Here is a 12,877-nt window from a genome sequence, read left to right as displayed (position 1 = left end):
TCCCTCTGAACCTAAAAGAGCTTTCAGGTCTGAGTCTATTGACAGAGACCGCAGCTTGGCACCAAAAGCCTTGGTGTTACTTTAAAGAAACTGCCTAAGATATTTATGAACTGGATCATGGAGTCCAGTTTGGGAGATAAGCTGTGGTGTATTTTTTTTTATTTAAAATATCACCCCTTTCCCCTTAAAGTCCCCTGGCACCTTTCTCTGACTATCACAACCCTAAAGCCACACACTTGTCTATCACTACACCTCAAGCTCAGACCGCACCACCTACAATATAACTATGCTAAGATCAACTAATTCAATTCTCGTTACAAGTTACTTCCTGTGTTACAAGCCTTGCAGTAATCCAGTCAGGTAAACTCCAGTCATCATTACTTGTTTGCTTCATATGAAGTTTCATTTTGAACGTGAGAATGAAACACTTATTACTGACTGCTGAACACATAAGCAGGTGCAATATAAAAGTTTATTTATATAAGTCAAAGTGATTAAATACTTAACAGCATTTACGATGTGTCTAGGTCAGGGGTTCCCAACCTTCTTATGCCATGGACCAATACCAGTAAGCAAGGAGTCCATGGACCCACGGCTGGGAACCCCTGCCCTAGATGAATATTTGAATTACTTAGGCATAGAGGATCGTGGACCAAGTGCCAGTCAAGGGGATTAATACAAATGGGTGCCCGCCGTTCATTGCGGATGAGTTGTGTCAAATGACCTGCTTCCATGCCATACAGTTCTATGATTCTATAATTCAATGGGCTATTTGTTACAGCTCACATGTGATGATCTTCCATTCCTCATTTGTTTCTTCAAGCCTTCTGATAATAAACTTGATCAATAATGTGCACTTAATCAAACTAGAGGTGTTTTGTGCCACAGGGCATTAGTTTACTAATCCTCATCTCATTGTTTTGAATGATGAACTGCTATAACAAAAATGGCCTCATCAACTCCTCTCCCTAATTACCTACTTTCTTAAGGAAAGGGCTCCTTTTAAAAGAAAATACATTTATTCTCTTTCTTTACTGGAAGATATGGCAGTATTCTGTGAGACCATTTTTCATATTTCTGCTCTGTTCTCAAATCTATTACTTAGCAATCAGTGCTGCTTTCTCATCAGCTTTTGTTGGCATCATTTCAAAAGTATCATGCCACCCTCAAGGGAATGATTCTAAAAGATGAGAGGAGCTCTGAAACTACTTCTGAGACATTTGAACTCCATTATTTTGAAGCAGATGAAAAGCATTAACAAAGAGAGGTGTAGAACTCTAGATCCATTTTTTTTGGCAGTGGATAATCAACACACCCCTAATTTTCTGACAGTAAATTACCTTCCACTTTATGTCAGGGTTGCTGTCATCCACGGATGTCATAAAGTTTTTTTTTTCACTCTGTGTCTAATCCATACTGCATTAAGGCTCTACTGGAGCCAATTTTTAATGAATTAAAGCTGCTTTGTAGACTGTCCTTATACTGGAAAGGAAATTTAGGATTTTCTTAGAAATTCATTTGAAATGAATTCACAGATCTGGAGCCCAATTTGTCAAAATTAAGTAAATTAAGGCCTGAAATTTTGAGCAAGAGTGTGTACAAAGAATAGTACAAAGGATGGACAACTCTGTTCCCTTTTCCTCGTCCATTTGTGCTCTGGGTACAGTATATCACAATTAAGCCATAAAATGAGTATAGATTGCCCATAACTTGACCTTTAAATGTTAATAACTGCTTTAAAAGACTGTTCTTCAGAGCTTACCGTCGTGATTGTAAAAACAGAAAGCCCTTTCTTGTAGAAGATTCAGAAGTGAATTTCTTGATGTTAGCTCTTCCGAAATCTGCTGAGGTGGAAAGTAAGGTCCTCACCTTCAAACTTACATAGACACATAGGCTCAAGATCAACACACAAGGAGCCACACACTCTTTTTAGTTCCTATCTTAATGATCATAAAATTACAACCATATTGAACGTGCTTTTTTAAAATCCCTAGAACACTCTATCAAGTTCAAGGTTCAAAGTTCAAAGTAAATTTATTGTCAAAGTACATGTATGTTACCATTTACTACCTTAAGATTGAGTTGCAACATTCAAAGTAAATTTATTACCAAGGTATGTATATGTATAATCAAATTAAAGAGGCTAGGCGTGAGGAGGTTAGTTCACAACAGAGGGATGGGAACCAGTGCAGAGAGACAGAGGGGTGTAAAGTGAGCGTAGAAGCAAAAAGTACAAAGGAGAAAAGTAAAAGTGGCAGGCCGACAAATCCAGGGCAAGCATTAAAAAGGGCCACTTTTCAACATAATTGTACAAGGGCTAAGAGAGTTGTAAAAGAGCGCCTGAAGGTTTTATGTGTCAATGCAAGGAGCATTCGTAATAAGGTGGATGAATTGAAAGTGCAGATTGTTATTAATGATTATGATATAGTTGGGATCACAGAGACATGGCTCCAGGGTGACCAGGGATGGGAGCTCAACGTTCAGGGATATTCAATATTCAGGAGGGATAGACATGAAGGAAGGGGAGGTAGGGTGGCGTTGCTGGTTAAAGAAGAGATTAACGCAATAGAAAGGAAGGACATAAGCCGGGAAGATGTGGAATCGATATGGGTAGAGCTGCGTAACACCAAGGGGCAGAAGACACTGGTGGGAGTTGTGTACAGGCCACCTAACAGTAGTAGTGAGGTCGGAGATGGTATTAAACAGGAAATTAGAAATGTATGCAATAAAGGAACAGCAGTTATAATGGGTGACTTCAATCTACATGTAGACTGGGTGAACCAAATTGGTAAAGGTGCTGAGGAAGAGGATTTCTTGGAATGTATGCGGGATGGTTTTTTGAACCAACATGTCGAGGAACCAACTAGAGGGCAGGCTATTCTGGACTGGGTTTTGAGCAATGAGGAAGGGTTAATTAGCGATCTTGTCATGAGAGGCCCCTTGGGTAAGAGTGACCATAATATGGTGGAATTCTTCATTAATATGGAGAGTGACATAGTTAATTCAGAAACAAAGGTTCTGAACTTAAAGAGGGGTAACTTTGAAGGTATGAGACGTGAATTAGCTAAGATAGACTGGCAAATGACACTTAAAGGATTGACGGTGGATATGCAATGGCAAGCATTTAAAGGTTGCATGGATGAACTACAACAATTCTTCATCCCAGTTTGGCAAAAGAATAAATCAAGGAAGGTAGTGCACCCGTGGCTGACAAGAGAAATTAGGATAGTATCAATTCCAAAGAAGTAGCATACAAATTAGCCAGAGAAAGTGGCTCACCTGAGGACTGGGAGAAATTCAGAGTTCAGCAGAGGAGGACAAAGGGCTTAATTAGGAAGGGGAAAAAAGATTATGAGAGAAAACTGGCGGGGAACATAAAAACGGACTGTAAAAGCTTTTATAGATATGTAAAAAGGAAAAGACTGGTAAAGACAAATGTAGGTCCCCTGCAGACAGAAACAGGTGAATTGATTATGGGGAGCAAGGACATGGCAGACCAATTGAATAATTACTTTGGTTCTGTCTTCACTAAGGAGGACATAAATAATCTTCCAGAAATAGTAAGGGACAGAGGGTCCAGTGAGATGGAGGAACTGAGTGAAATACATGTTAGTAGGGAAGTGGTGTTAGGTAGATTGAAGGGATTGAAGGCAGATAAATCCCCAGGGCCAGATGGTCTGCATCCTAGAGTGCTTAAAGAAGTAGCCCAAGAAATAGTGGATGCATTAGTGATAATTTTTCAAAACTCGTTAGATTCTGGACTAGTTCCTGAGGATTGGAGGGTGGCTAATGTAACCCCACTTTTTAAAAAAGGAGGGAGAGAGAAACCGGGGAATTATAGACCGGTTAGCCTAACGTCGGTGGTGGGGAAACTGCTGGAGTCAGTTATCAAGGATGTGATAACAGCACATTTGGAAAGCGGTGAAATGATCGGACAACGTCAGCATGGATTTGTGAAAGGAAAATCATGTCTGACGAATCTCATAGAATTTTTTGAGGATGTAACTAGTAGAGTGGATAGGGGAGAACCAGTGGATGTGGTATATTTGGATTTTCAAAAGGCTTTTGACAAGGTCCCACACAGGAGATTAGTGTGCAAACTTAGAGCACACGGTATTGGGGGTAAGGTATTGGTGTGGGTGGAGAATTGGTTAGCAGACAGGAAGCAAAGAGTGGGAATAAACGGGACCTTTTCAGAATGGCAGGCGGTGACTAGTGGGGTACCGCAAGGCTCAGTGCTGGGACCCCAGTTGTTTACAATATATATTAATGACTTGGATGAGGGAATTAAATGCAGCATCTCCAAGTTTGCGGATGACACGAAGCTGGGTGGCAGTGTTAGCTGTGAGGAGGATGCTAAGAGGATGCAGGGTGACTTGGATAGGTTGGGTGAGTGGGCAAATTCATGGCAGATGCAATTTAATGTGGATAAATGTGAAGTTATCCACTTTGGTGGCAAAAATAGGGAAACAGATTATTATCTGAATGGTGGCCGATTAGGAAAAGGGGAGGTGCAACGAGACCTGGGTGTCATTATACACCAGTCATTGAAAGTGGGCATGCAGGTACAGCAGGCGGTGAAAAAGACGAATGGTATGCTGGCATTTATAGCGAGAGGATTCGAGTACAGGAGCAGGGAGGTACTACTGCAGTTGTACAAGGCCTTGGTGAGACCACACCTGGAGTATTGTGTGCAGTTTTGGTCCCTTAATCTGAGGAAAGACATCTTTGCCATAGAGGGAGTACAAAGAAGGTTCACCAGATTGATTCCTGGGATGGCAGGACTTTCATATGAAGAAAGACTGGATGAACTGGGCTTGTACTCGTTGGAATTTAGAAGATTGAGGGGGGATCTGATTGAAACGTATAAGATCCTAAAGGGATTGGACAGGCTAGATGCAGGAAGATTGTTCCCGATGTTGGGGAAGTCCAGAACGAGGGGTCACAGTTTGAGGATAGAGGGGAAGCCTTTTAGGACCGAGATTAGGAAAAACTTCTTCACACAGAGAGTGGTGAATCTGTGGAATTCTCTGCCACAGCAAACTGTTGAGGCCAGTTCATTGGCTATGTTTAAGAGGGAGTTAGATATGGCCCTCGTGGCTACAGGGGTCAGGGGGTATGGAGGGAAGGCTGGGGCGGGGTTCTGAGTTGGATGATCAGCCATGATCATAATAAATGGCGGTGCAGGCTCGAAGGGCCGAATGGCCTACTCCTGCACCTATTTTCTATGTTTCTATGTTACCATATGCTACGCTGAGATTTATTTTCTTGCAGGCATTCATAGTAGAATAAAGAATTATAATCAAATTAGGGAAAAACTATGCATAAAGATTGACAAACAACCAATGTGCAAAAAAAGGTTAATAGTACAGATACAAAAGAAAAACAATAAATATATAAATAATACTAACAGTCCTTGACAGTGAGTCCATAGGTTGTGCAATCAATTCAGTGTTGCGGTGAGTGAAGTTATCCACACTGGTTCAGGAGCCTGATGGTTGAAGGGTAATAACTATTCCTGACCCTGGTTGTGTGGGATCTAAAGATCCTGTACCTCTTTCCTGATGGCAGCAGCAAGAAGAGAGCATAGCCTCAATGGTGGGGGTCCCGGTTGACGGATGCTGCTTTCTTGTGGCAGTGCTCCTGCGAGATGTGTTCAGTAGAGTGGAGGGCTTTTCTTGTGATGGACTCGCTTTCTGTAAGCTTTTCCATTCTCAGGCATTGGTGTTGCCATACCAGGTCACGATACAACCAGTCAGGATGCTTTGAACTGTGCACCTACAGAGTTTGTTAAAGTTTTAGATGACATGTTGAATCTGCAGAAACCGCTAAGAAAGTTGAGGTGCTGTGGTGCTTTCTTTGAAATGGCGCTAATGTGGTGGTCCCAGGATAGATCCTCTGATAGTATAACGCCAAGGAATTTAACAATAATGACCCTCTCCACCTCCAGTTCACTAACGAGCACTGGTTCACAGACCTTCGATTTCTTCCTCCTATAGTCGTTGATCAGTTTTTACAGCCATTTACAAGAGAAAGAGAAATACCATAGAATTTTAAGAAAATCCATAGACAAACAGACAAAACCTGACAAATGACCAACATGCAAAAGAAGACAAATTGTGCAAGTAAAATAACTCTGGGAAGATGAATTGCAAAGTGTCCTTGAAAGTGAGACTGTAGGTCATAGAATCAGTTCAGAGTAGTCGTGCTGTTTCAAGGGCCTCATGGTTGTAGGGTAATAACTGTTCCTGAACCTAGTGGTGTGGGACCTAAGGCTTCTGCATCTCCTTATTGATGGTAGTAGCAAAAAAAGAACAAGGCCTGGATGCTCTTCATTGACTGCAGCTCAGCATTCAACACCATCATCGCTAGAAAGTCACAATTAAGTTCCAATACCTAGGCCTCGGTACCTCCCTGTGTAACTCGATCCTCATTGGAACACTCCAGTTACTACTGATTGGCAACAGCATCTCCTCCACATTCACATTCCACAACCTGACTGTGTGCTTGGCCCCTGCTCTACTCACTTTACAGTGCATTTATGATTGTGTGGTTCAGCACAGCTCCAATGCTTTTTCTTTTTAAGTTTAATGACCCCACCACCATTGTTGGCCAAATCAAAGGTGGTGATGAATCGGCTTATAGGAGGGAGATTGAAAACCTGGTTGAGTGGTGCCAGAACAAACTCTCAGAGCTGTTTACTGACTGCAAAAGGAAGAAACCAGGGAACAATGAGCCACGGTCAGTAGTTTTAAATTCCTTGGTGTCAACATATCAGATCTATCCAGCATGTACTCTGAGTATCATCACAAAGGCACGACTGTACCTCCACTTTCCTAGAAGCTTGCATTAATATGGTATGTCAGTAAAAGCTTTGACAGACTTCTATAGATACATAGTGGAGAGATTGTATCACTGCCTAGAATGGAAACACCAAAGCCCAGGGATGGATAAAGCTACAAAAAGTGGTGAATATAACCCAGTCCATCACAGGCAAAGCCAACTCCACCATTGTGTACATTTGTATGGGGTGCTGACCCAAGGAAGCAGCATCAATCGTCAGATACCTCTCCATCCAGGTTATGCTCTCTTCTCAGGTCATTTTATAAAAGGACAGAACATAAAAGCTGGCAGATGCTGCTCCAGATCACAGGCAGAAATACAGCTTTCTGCTCCATTTCAATACAGGCCTGGTATACAGTATATGCATTGTAATGATGGAATCCATAAGAGGATCTTACAAAGCAGTGCAAACCTTCTCAGAGCTCTCAGCTCCATAATGAAACAGTTGTGCCAGAGGGTGAGGAGAAGGCAATTTTCTTTGTATTTTCAGCACATAATTAACTATTTTAATACAATTCATAAATATATGTGCAAGTGCTCATTCATGTTCAATTATTTTAAAAAGTAGTTTTCAATGTTTTTACTTTGACATTAATTGTGTATGATTTTGAAGCCTTGACATCCAGTGAGTTTGGGGTCATGGGCTTACTGGTCGTCAAAGCCCTTCTGGTAGCACTGCCAGCTATTTATAGAGATAGAACCATAGAACATTACGGCACAGAAACAGGCCTTTTGGTCCTTCTTGCCTGTGCCGAACCATTTTTCTGCCTAGTCCCACTGACCTGCACCTGGACCATATCCTTCCATCCACCTCTCATCCATGAATTGTTCTGCAGTGCAATCACTTTTTGGTAAGCTGTAAACTGTTTTGCTCTGGAATATCGTGCATAGAACATGCTGGAGGAAACTGAGGGATCTGAGGGTAGGGAAGCCAGGCCATTTATATGAAGATACAACTCAAATTGAAAAATTGACCTTGCCTTGGTTTTTCCAACATTTTGACCCCTCTTGAAATACAAGTCGGGAAGATGTCACCCAATTGACAACACAGTTTTTGCCAACTACTCAGCCATACTGATGACAACAATGACTCCAAAGCACTTTCTGTGCCAGAGAAATCCTCCATTTAATGTGCAGGCATTAAAGTTGGAGGAATTTAGCAAGCCAGGCAATATCAATGTAAAAGAGTAAACAGTCAACGTTTCGCAGCTGGAAGCCATGTGGCGCAATGTGGCAGCAAAGGCATGTTCCCAGGAAGAATACCTGGCTGTGATAGCGGGTTTGGGTGAGCACGTGGTCAAAGAGTCACAGAGGGGGAGCAGTGAGAGAGGGTTTCAATGAACTCCTGTGGAAGGGCAGATTTAAACTTCTTCAGGATAGGCATCTCTGGAAGAGGCTTTGCAGTGTATTGTCTAAATGATGATGGAGAAGATGCAAAATCTTCCAGCTGCACGTGTTAGAAGAATTTTAGAGCATAGAACATCGAACACTACAGCATAGTAGAAGCCTTCAACCCAAGATGTTGTGCCAACCTTTTAACTTGCTCTAAATTCAATACAACTTTTCCCCTCCTACATAGGACTCAATCTTACTATCATCAATGGTCTATATAAGAGTTTCTTAAGTGCCTGTTGTAAAGAATATGTTTGTTCTTGTGTAAATAAAACATATTTACACACATTTTCATTGATATACAAAAATTTTAATACAGTATATTCTTTAGTCAGTTTATATTTTCCAATAATATGTTAAAAACTTTCAATATTGTACAAATTATTGCATAACTACTGCTTTGACTATGCATTGATATGTTTAAATCTAAATTATATTTGGCACTATTATAATTAATATGCAAAATCTATCATTGTAGTTGGTGATTTGGTGCAGAGTTGTTCAAGATGCAACGTTACTAGATAACTGTTTTCTTTGTCAATTGATTAGGCTCCCAATTTTTCTCCAAACTGCTTGATAAGATCAGCAAGATCATCTGTGTTTTGTGACTTTTCCTCAAGCAGTTCATATCTGAGGCTTGAAATATCTTGTTTGATTTCCTTGAGTTCACCTTAAAAATAACAAGCAAGCAAATTAATAAAAATACAGAGAACTTAGTAACCAAACTATTTTAGTCCAAAGTTTAGAATACAATAACAAGAAATCAAGGCTAAGAAACTAAACTATTGAATAAAAATAACTTCTGTTTAGGATTAAAATTCACAAACATGCAATTCAGAACAGGAAATTATAAACTGATAACAATTATTCAAAAATCTAACTGTACCCTGGTAACATAAAATAAAGTAACACAGCAATAATACACAATCTGTTCAGCTATTCACTTAGACTAACCTATTAATTATTTTACTTATTTGATCTTTTGGTAATGTAGACACTATAAAATCCAAAGTCGAGCACTCATTAATTTCCTTCTTAAAAAGACATTGAATGCTATTTACACAACACCTCAAAGTTGCTGGTGAAGGCAGCAACATTGATGTGTGTTGCTTGAAATTCCAGCATCTGCAGAATTCCTGTTGTTTGTTGAATGCTATTTACAGTTGTTTTACTATTATTGTAATACTTTTACTTAGGAACATTCTCTTCTCAGGATGTTTGATGCATTCATTTACTCTGTTTAAAAGTTGGGCTGAATTTTGTGCTCATTAGGATGAAATATGTAGCTGCTGGGAAAGTGGATACCTTTATTGACTTTTGATATATCACTCCAGGTACAGTACTATCAGATAGAGACAAACACTTCATCTCCCGGATGATACAAGTTGCAAAAGTATTTAAGAAGCTCGATCAAATTAACAACAAATTTCATTGTCAGACTGGCACCATAACAACTATTCTAAACATTTGCTCTCTTCAACACCAAGGCTGAAGTGTGTACCATTTGCAAAATGTACGGTGGCAATGGGCCAAGGCTTTTACAACAGCCACTCCAAAGTATGTGGCCATTAACACTAAGAAAGGCTTTGCTAGAAAGATATGTCAATAGCACCATTTGCTATTGTGGCTCGGCATGAACTGGATGGGCCTGTGTTGTACTTCTCCATGACCTGCAAGTCTGCCTCCAAGTCACACAAAGGGAAAACAAAGCACCATTCCTTCATTGTCACTGAGTCTAAATCTTTGAGGTTCCTATTCAAGAGCAAACTCTAAGCTTCTATTTACCAGAAGAAATGTACCATATTAACAAAAGTGATTGTGATGAGTGATAAAGGTTAGCCTTGGCAATGACCCCTACACCTAATGTTAATATAAACAATATCCTAGACTCAGATGCCTAGGATATAAAATTAATCTAACACTTTTCTACTACCAGTCCAGACATCCTTATGATTTATCTAACATAAATTTGGAAGATGTTTGGTGCTTTAGAAAGTCTTGTCTGTACTTCAGTGGCAAATTGTGGGGTCACCCTACTCACCTCTGGTTGATTTTCAAGAAGTGATGCTCGAGCGTCACAAATTGTTAAAGGATGAAGTATGATTTCTACCCATTAAATAAGTGACCCGGTAGAGACTGTGGTTAAATTGATAAGAGAACTTCATATCGAATTCCTGAATCCAACCAAACTCTGCTTCAACAAAGGTTGCTCATGAATGCATTGTGAAATGGGGCAGTGGAGTGCACAGGTAAATTGATTTGGCAAGTATAAATATCACACTGATAAAGCAATTCTCTAGAGTACATGGTTTATAAAGGTTGTTGCAACTGAACTGAAAGATAAGATTGCTTCATTGTCCATCCCACACTTCACTTGAGACAACTCAGAAGTGCCATTGTCTATCAACAGAGTAGAAACCTAACCGTTTACTTTATGTAGGCATACACAAGTACTCTAAAATAGATTTATATAATATTTAAATAAGTTATTTTAGAAATAAATGACAGTATAAGTAAGCCACACAAATTACCATTACACTCTCCACACTCTAATGTTACATTACTTTGCATAATTTTAGTCTGTTCTATTTTGCCAGATGATAAGTTTATGTTCCAGCAACTTTAACTAGAACAAGGTTTCCAGGCAAGATGAGCAAAGTGGGGCATGTTGCTCAAAAATAACATATTGTAAAATATTTTGTTTTTAAACTACTAGAACAAAGGTCATTTTACAGCCTCTGGGCACCTGGAAATTGTCACCTTGAAGTTAATTGCTTAGTTCAATGATATGAAGAAAGATCATTGCTCTTTTGATGAAAACTGAAACATGAGCTGTAGATTGTAAGAACTTTATTACTAAGGTGAGCAGAATTTGTAATGTATACATAGAACAAGAATTTATTGACCACTCCCATCACACAGCTGTGCCTTTGACTTACCTTCATTGACATCATCTTTCTCCCTATCCATTTGAGCTTTCAGTATGTATCTCTTTATGAGACGCTTCATTATTTTCTGAGCGTAAGAATTAAGGAAACAGTTAATGAACCCAAAATCACTGGCATGCGCTGCATAGAGCAATCACACATCACAGTACCAAAAGCTAGCAGTTCATTGTAATATTTAGTTGAATAGCATTCATAACTAGATTCAAAATATTGCCTATATGGTTGGAAATGACACTTCAAACAGCATCAGCAAGTGCAGACCTAACGTTTATATTTCTGAGCTATTCAGTACCAGCTACAGACCCTGTAAACATGTATTCAGTTAAAATGAAAGCATAACAACTTTAAAACCAAAATCAGGCAAATAACACTAAAATTGTTGGCATGATTAGGACTACGTTGTTTTGATGCTCTTGGAATTAGACGCACAACCAAGTCCTGAATAAGTGTAATATCTGCATGGCATCTGAAAGTGGTAGTTAAAGGCTGAAAGTAATTTGTAGGTCTACCTGCAATGATTCTGTGACATTAATGAATTCATGACCCAGCTATTGAAATGGCTGTTGTCAGTGCACTGAAAAACCCATTGATATATTTGTGTTGGCATAGAATTTTCTTGTTCATTGTTCCAATGAGTAGTCTCAGACGTAGAAGAGGCAACTGCAGTCACCACCAGCCAACTTTTTCTTGTGTTAGCCACCCTGTGTTTTTTGGATCCCCTTGCAGACAGGAACTTGCTCCGAGTATAATGTCACTAATAAGAATGCTGGAGTCCCTTTTATTAAATGTAGCAACATTCTCCTTTGTCCTGCAGCCTCCCTTTGCTCCGCCACAGGTATAGTTTTGTCTCTGTACTAAGGACTACCCCTTTAAGGATTGACACCCTTCACAGATCAGTGCAGAATAAATCATCAGAAGCTGTGTTCAGCTGAGTATGGTGCCATTCAGAAGTCTTCAGGTCCTGATGTAGTGTGCATAACTCCATGTAAACCACCTTAATGATGTTTAGCAGGGAACCTCAACATGCCTTAGTGTGTAAGACCCTGGTTAAGATTTTTACTGCTGTGCTGTACATATTTCATTTTAGCAGTCTGTACTGTTCTCAGCTTGAGCTGAGATAAGAAGTGTTGTTATTCAACTTAGGAATGTGCTGTCAGCCAATCAGGATGGCGGATTTGGGAGGAGGTTCTGGCAGACACGGACGGAGAGGTCTCTGTTGGCAGGAGCTGGGAGAAAACAGCGGGATGAAGACGGCTGGGAATGCTGTCCCTGTTGCACAAGGTGCTTTGTGCAGATGAATGGCTTCAAGGAGTGTTCAGGATGGAATTCGAGCGACATTCGGAAGGTGGTGCATGCTTTCACGCAGACCGAGGGTTCAGCGTGTGACTGACAGACAAGTTCAAGGGTGAGCTCCAACTTAAGTGCACGATTGACTATTAAAGAGTAATGTGCCCTTTTGTTTTTTTTCTTTCATTTAATAACTGTTGGCTTAACTTAACATTATTAAGTATACTTCTTTTTAATTGTATGCAGTGTATGATCTGTTATTTCTTGCCGGGGGCAGTAAATCACACAGCATTCACACAAACCGAGGTTTGGGTGGGTGAGATGTCCCAACCTCACAGATTTGGCAGGACCAAAGTCGTATACACCCTATACGTACAAAGCCGGAGAAAGGTGGGTTTATCGCCACG

The 12,877-nt window shown here is 40.1% G+C and overlaps 1 protein-coding gene across 5 annotated transcripts in view; it reads right to left on the bottom strand.

The window, feature by feature from the left end:
* Positions 1 to 8,635: 8,635 nt before the first annotated feature.
* The window catches only part of LOC134348997 (short transient receptor potential channel 6-like), a 120,569-nt gene continuing 116,327 nt past the window's right edge, over positions 8,636 to 12,877 (bottom strand). For all 5 annotated transcript variants that reach the window (XM_063052830.1, XM_063052828.1, XM_063052825.1 and 2 more), the window contains 2 exons: positions 11,175 to 11,250; positions 8,636 to 8,905 (listed from right to left, as the gene is read on the bottom strand). In XM_063052830.1, the coding sequence (XP_062908900.1) occupies positions 8,781 to 8,905; positions 11,175 to 11,250 (201 nt within the window). In that variant the 3' untranslated portion in view covers positions 8,636 to 8,780. The remainder of the gene's footprint in view (positions 8,906 to 11,174; positions 11,251 to 12,877) is intronic.

The sequence above is a fragment of the Mobula hypostoma genome, chromosome 7, assembly GCF_963921235.1.
Source record: "Mobula hypostoma chromosome 7, sMobHyp1.1, whole genome shotgun sequence".
In the NCBI taxonomy this organism is placed as follows: Eukaryota; Metazoa; Chordata; class Chondrichthyes; order Myliobatiformes; family Myliobatidae; genus Mobula; species Mobula hypostoma.
Note: the sequence above shows the minus strand (reverse complement) of the source record. Positions and strands in the feature narration are given on the sequence as shown.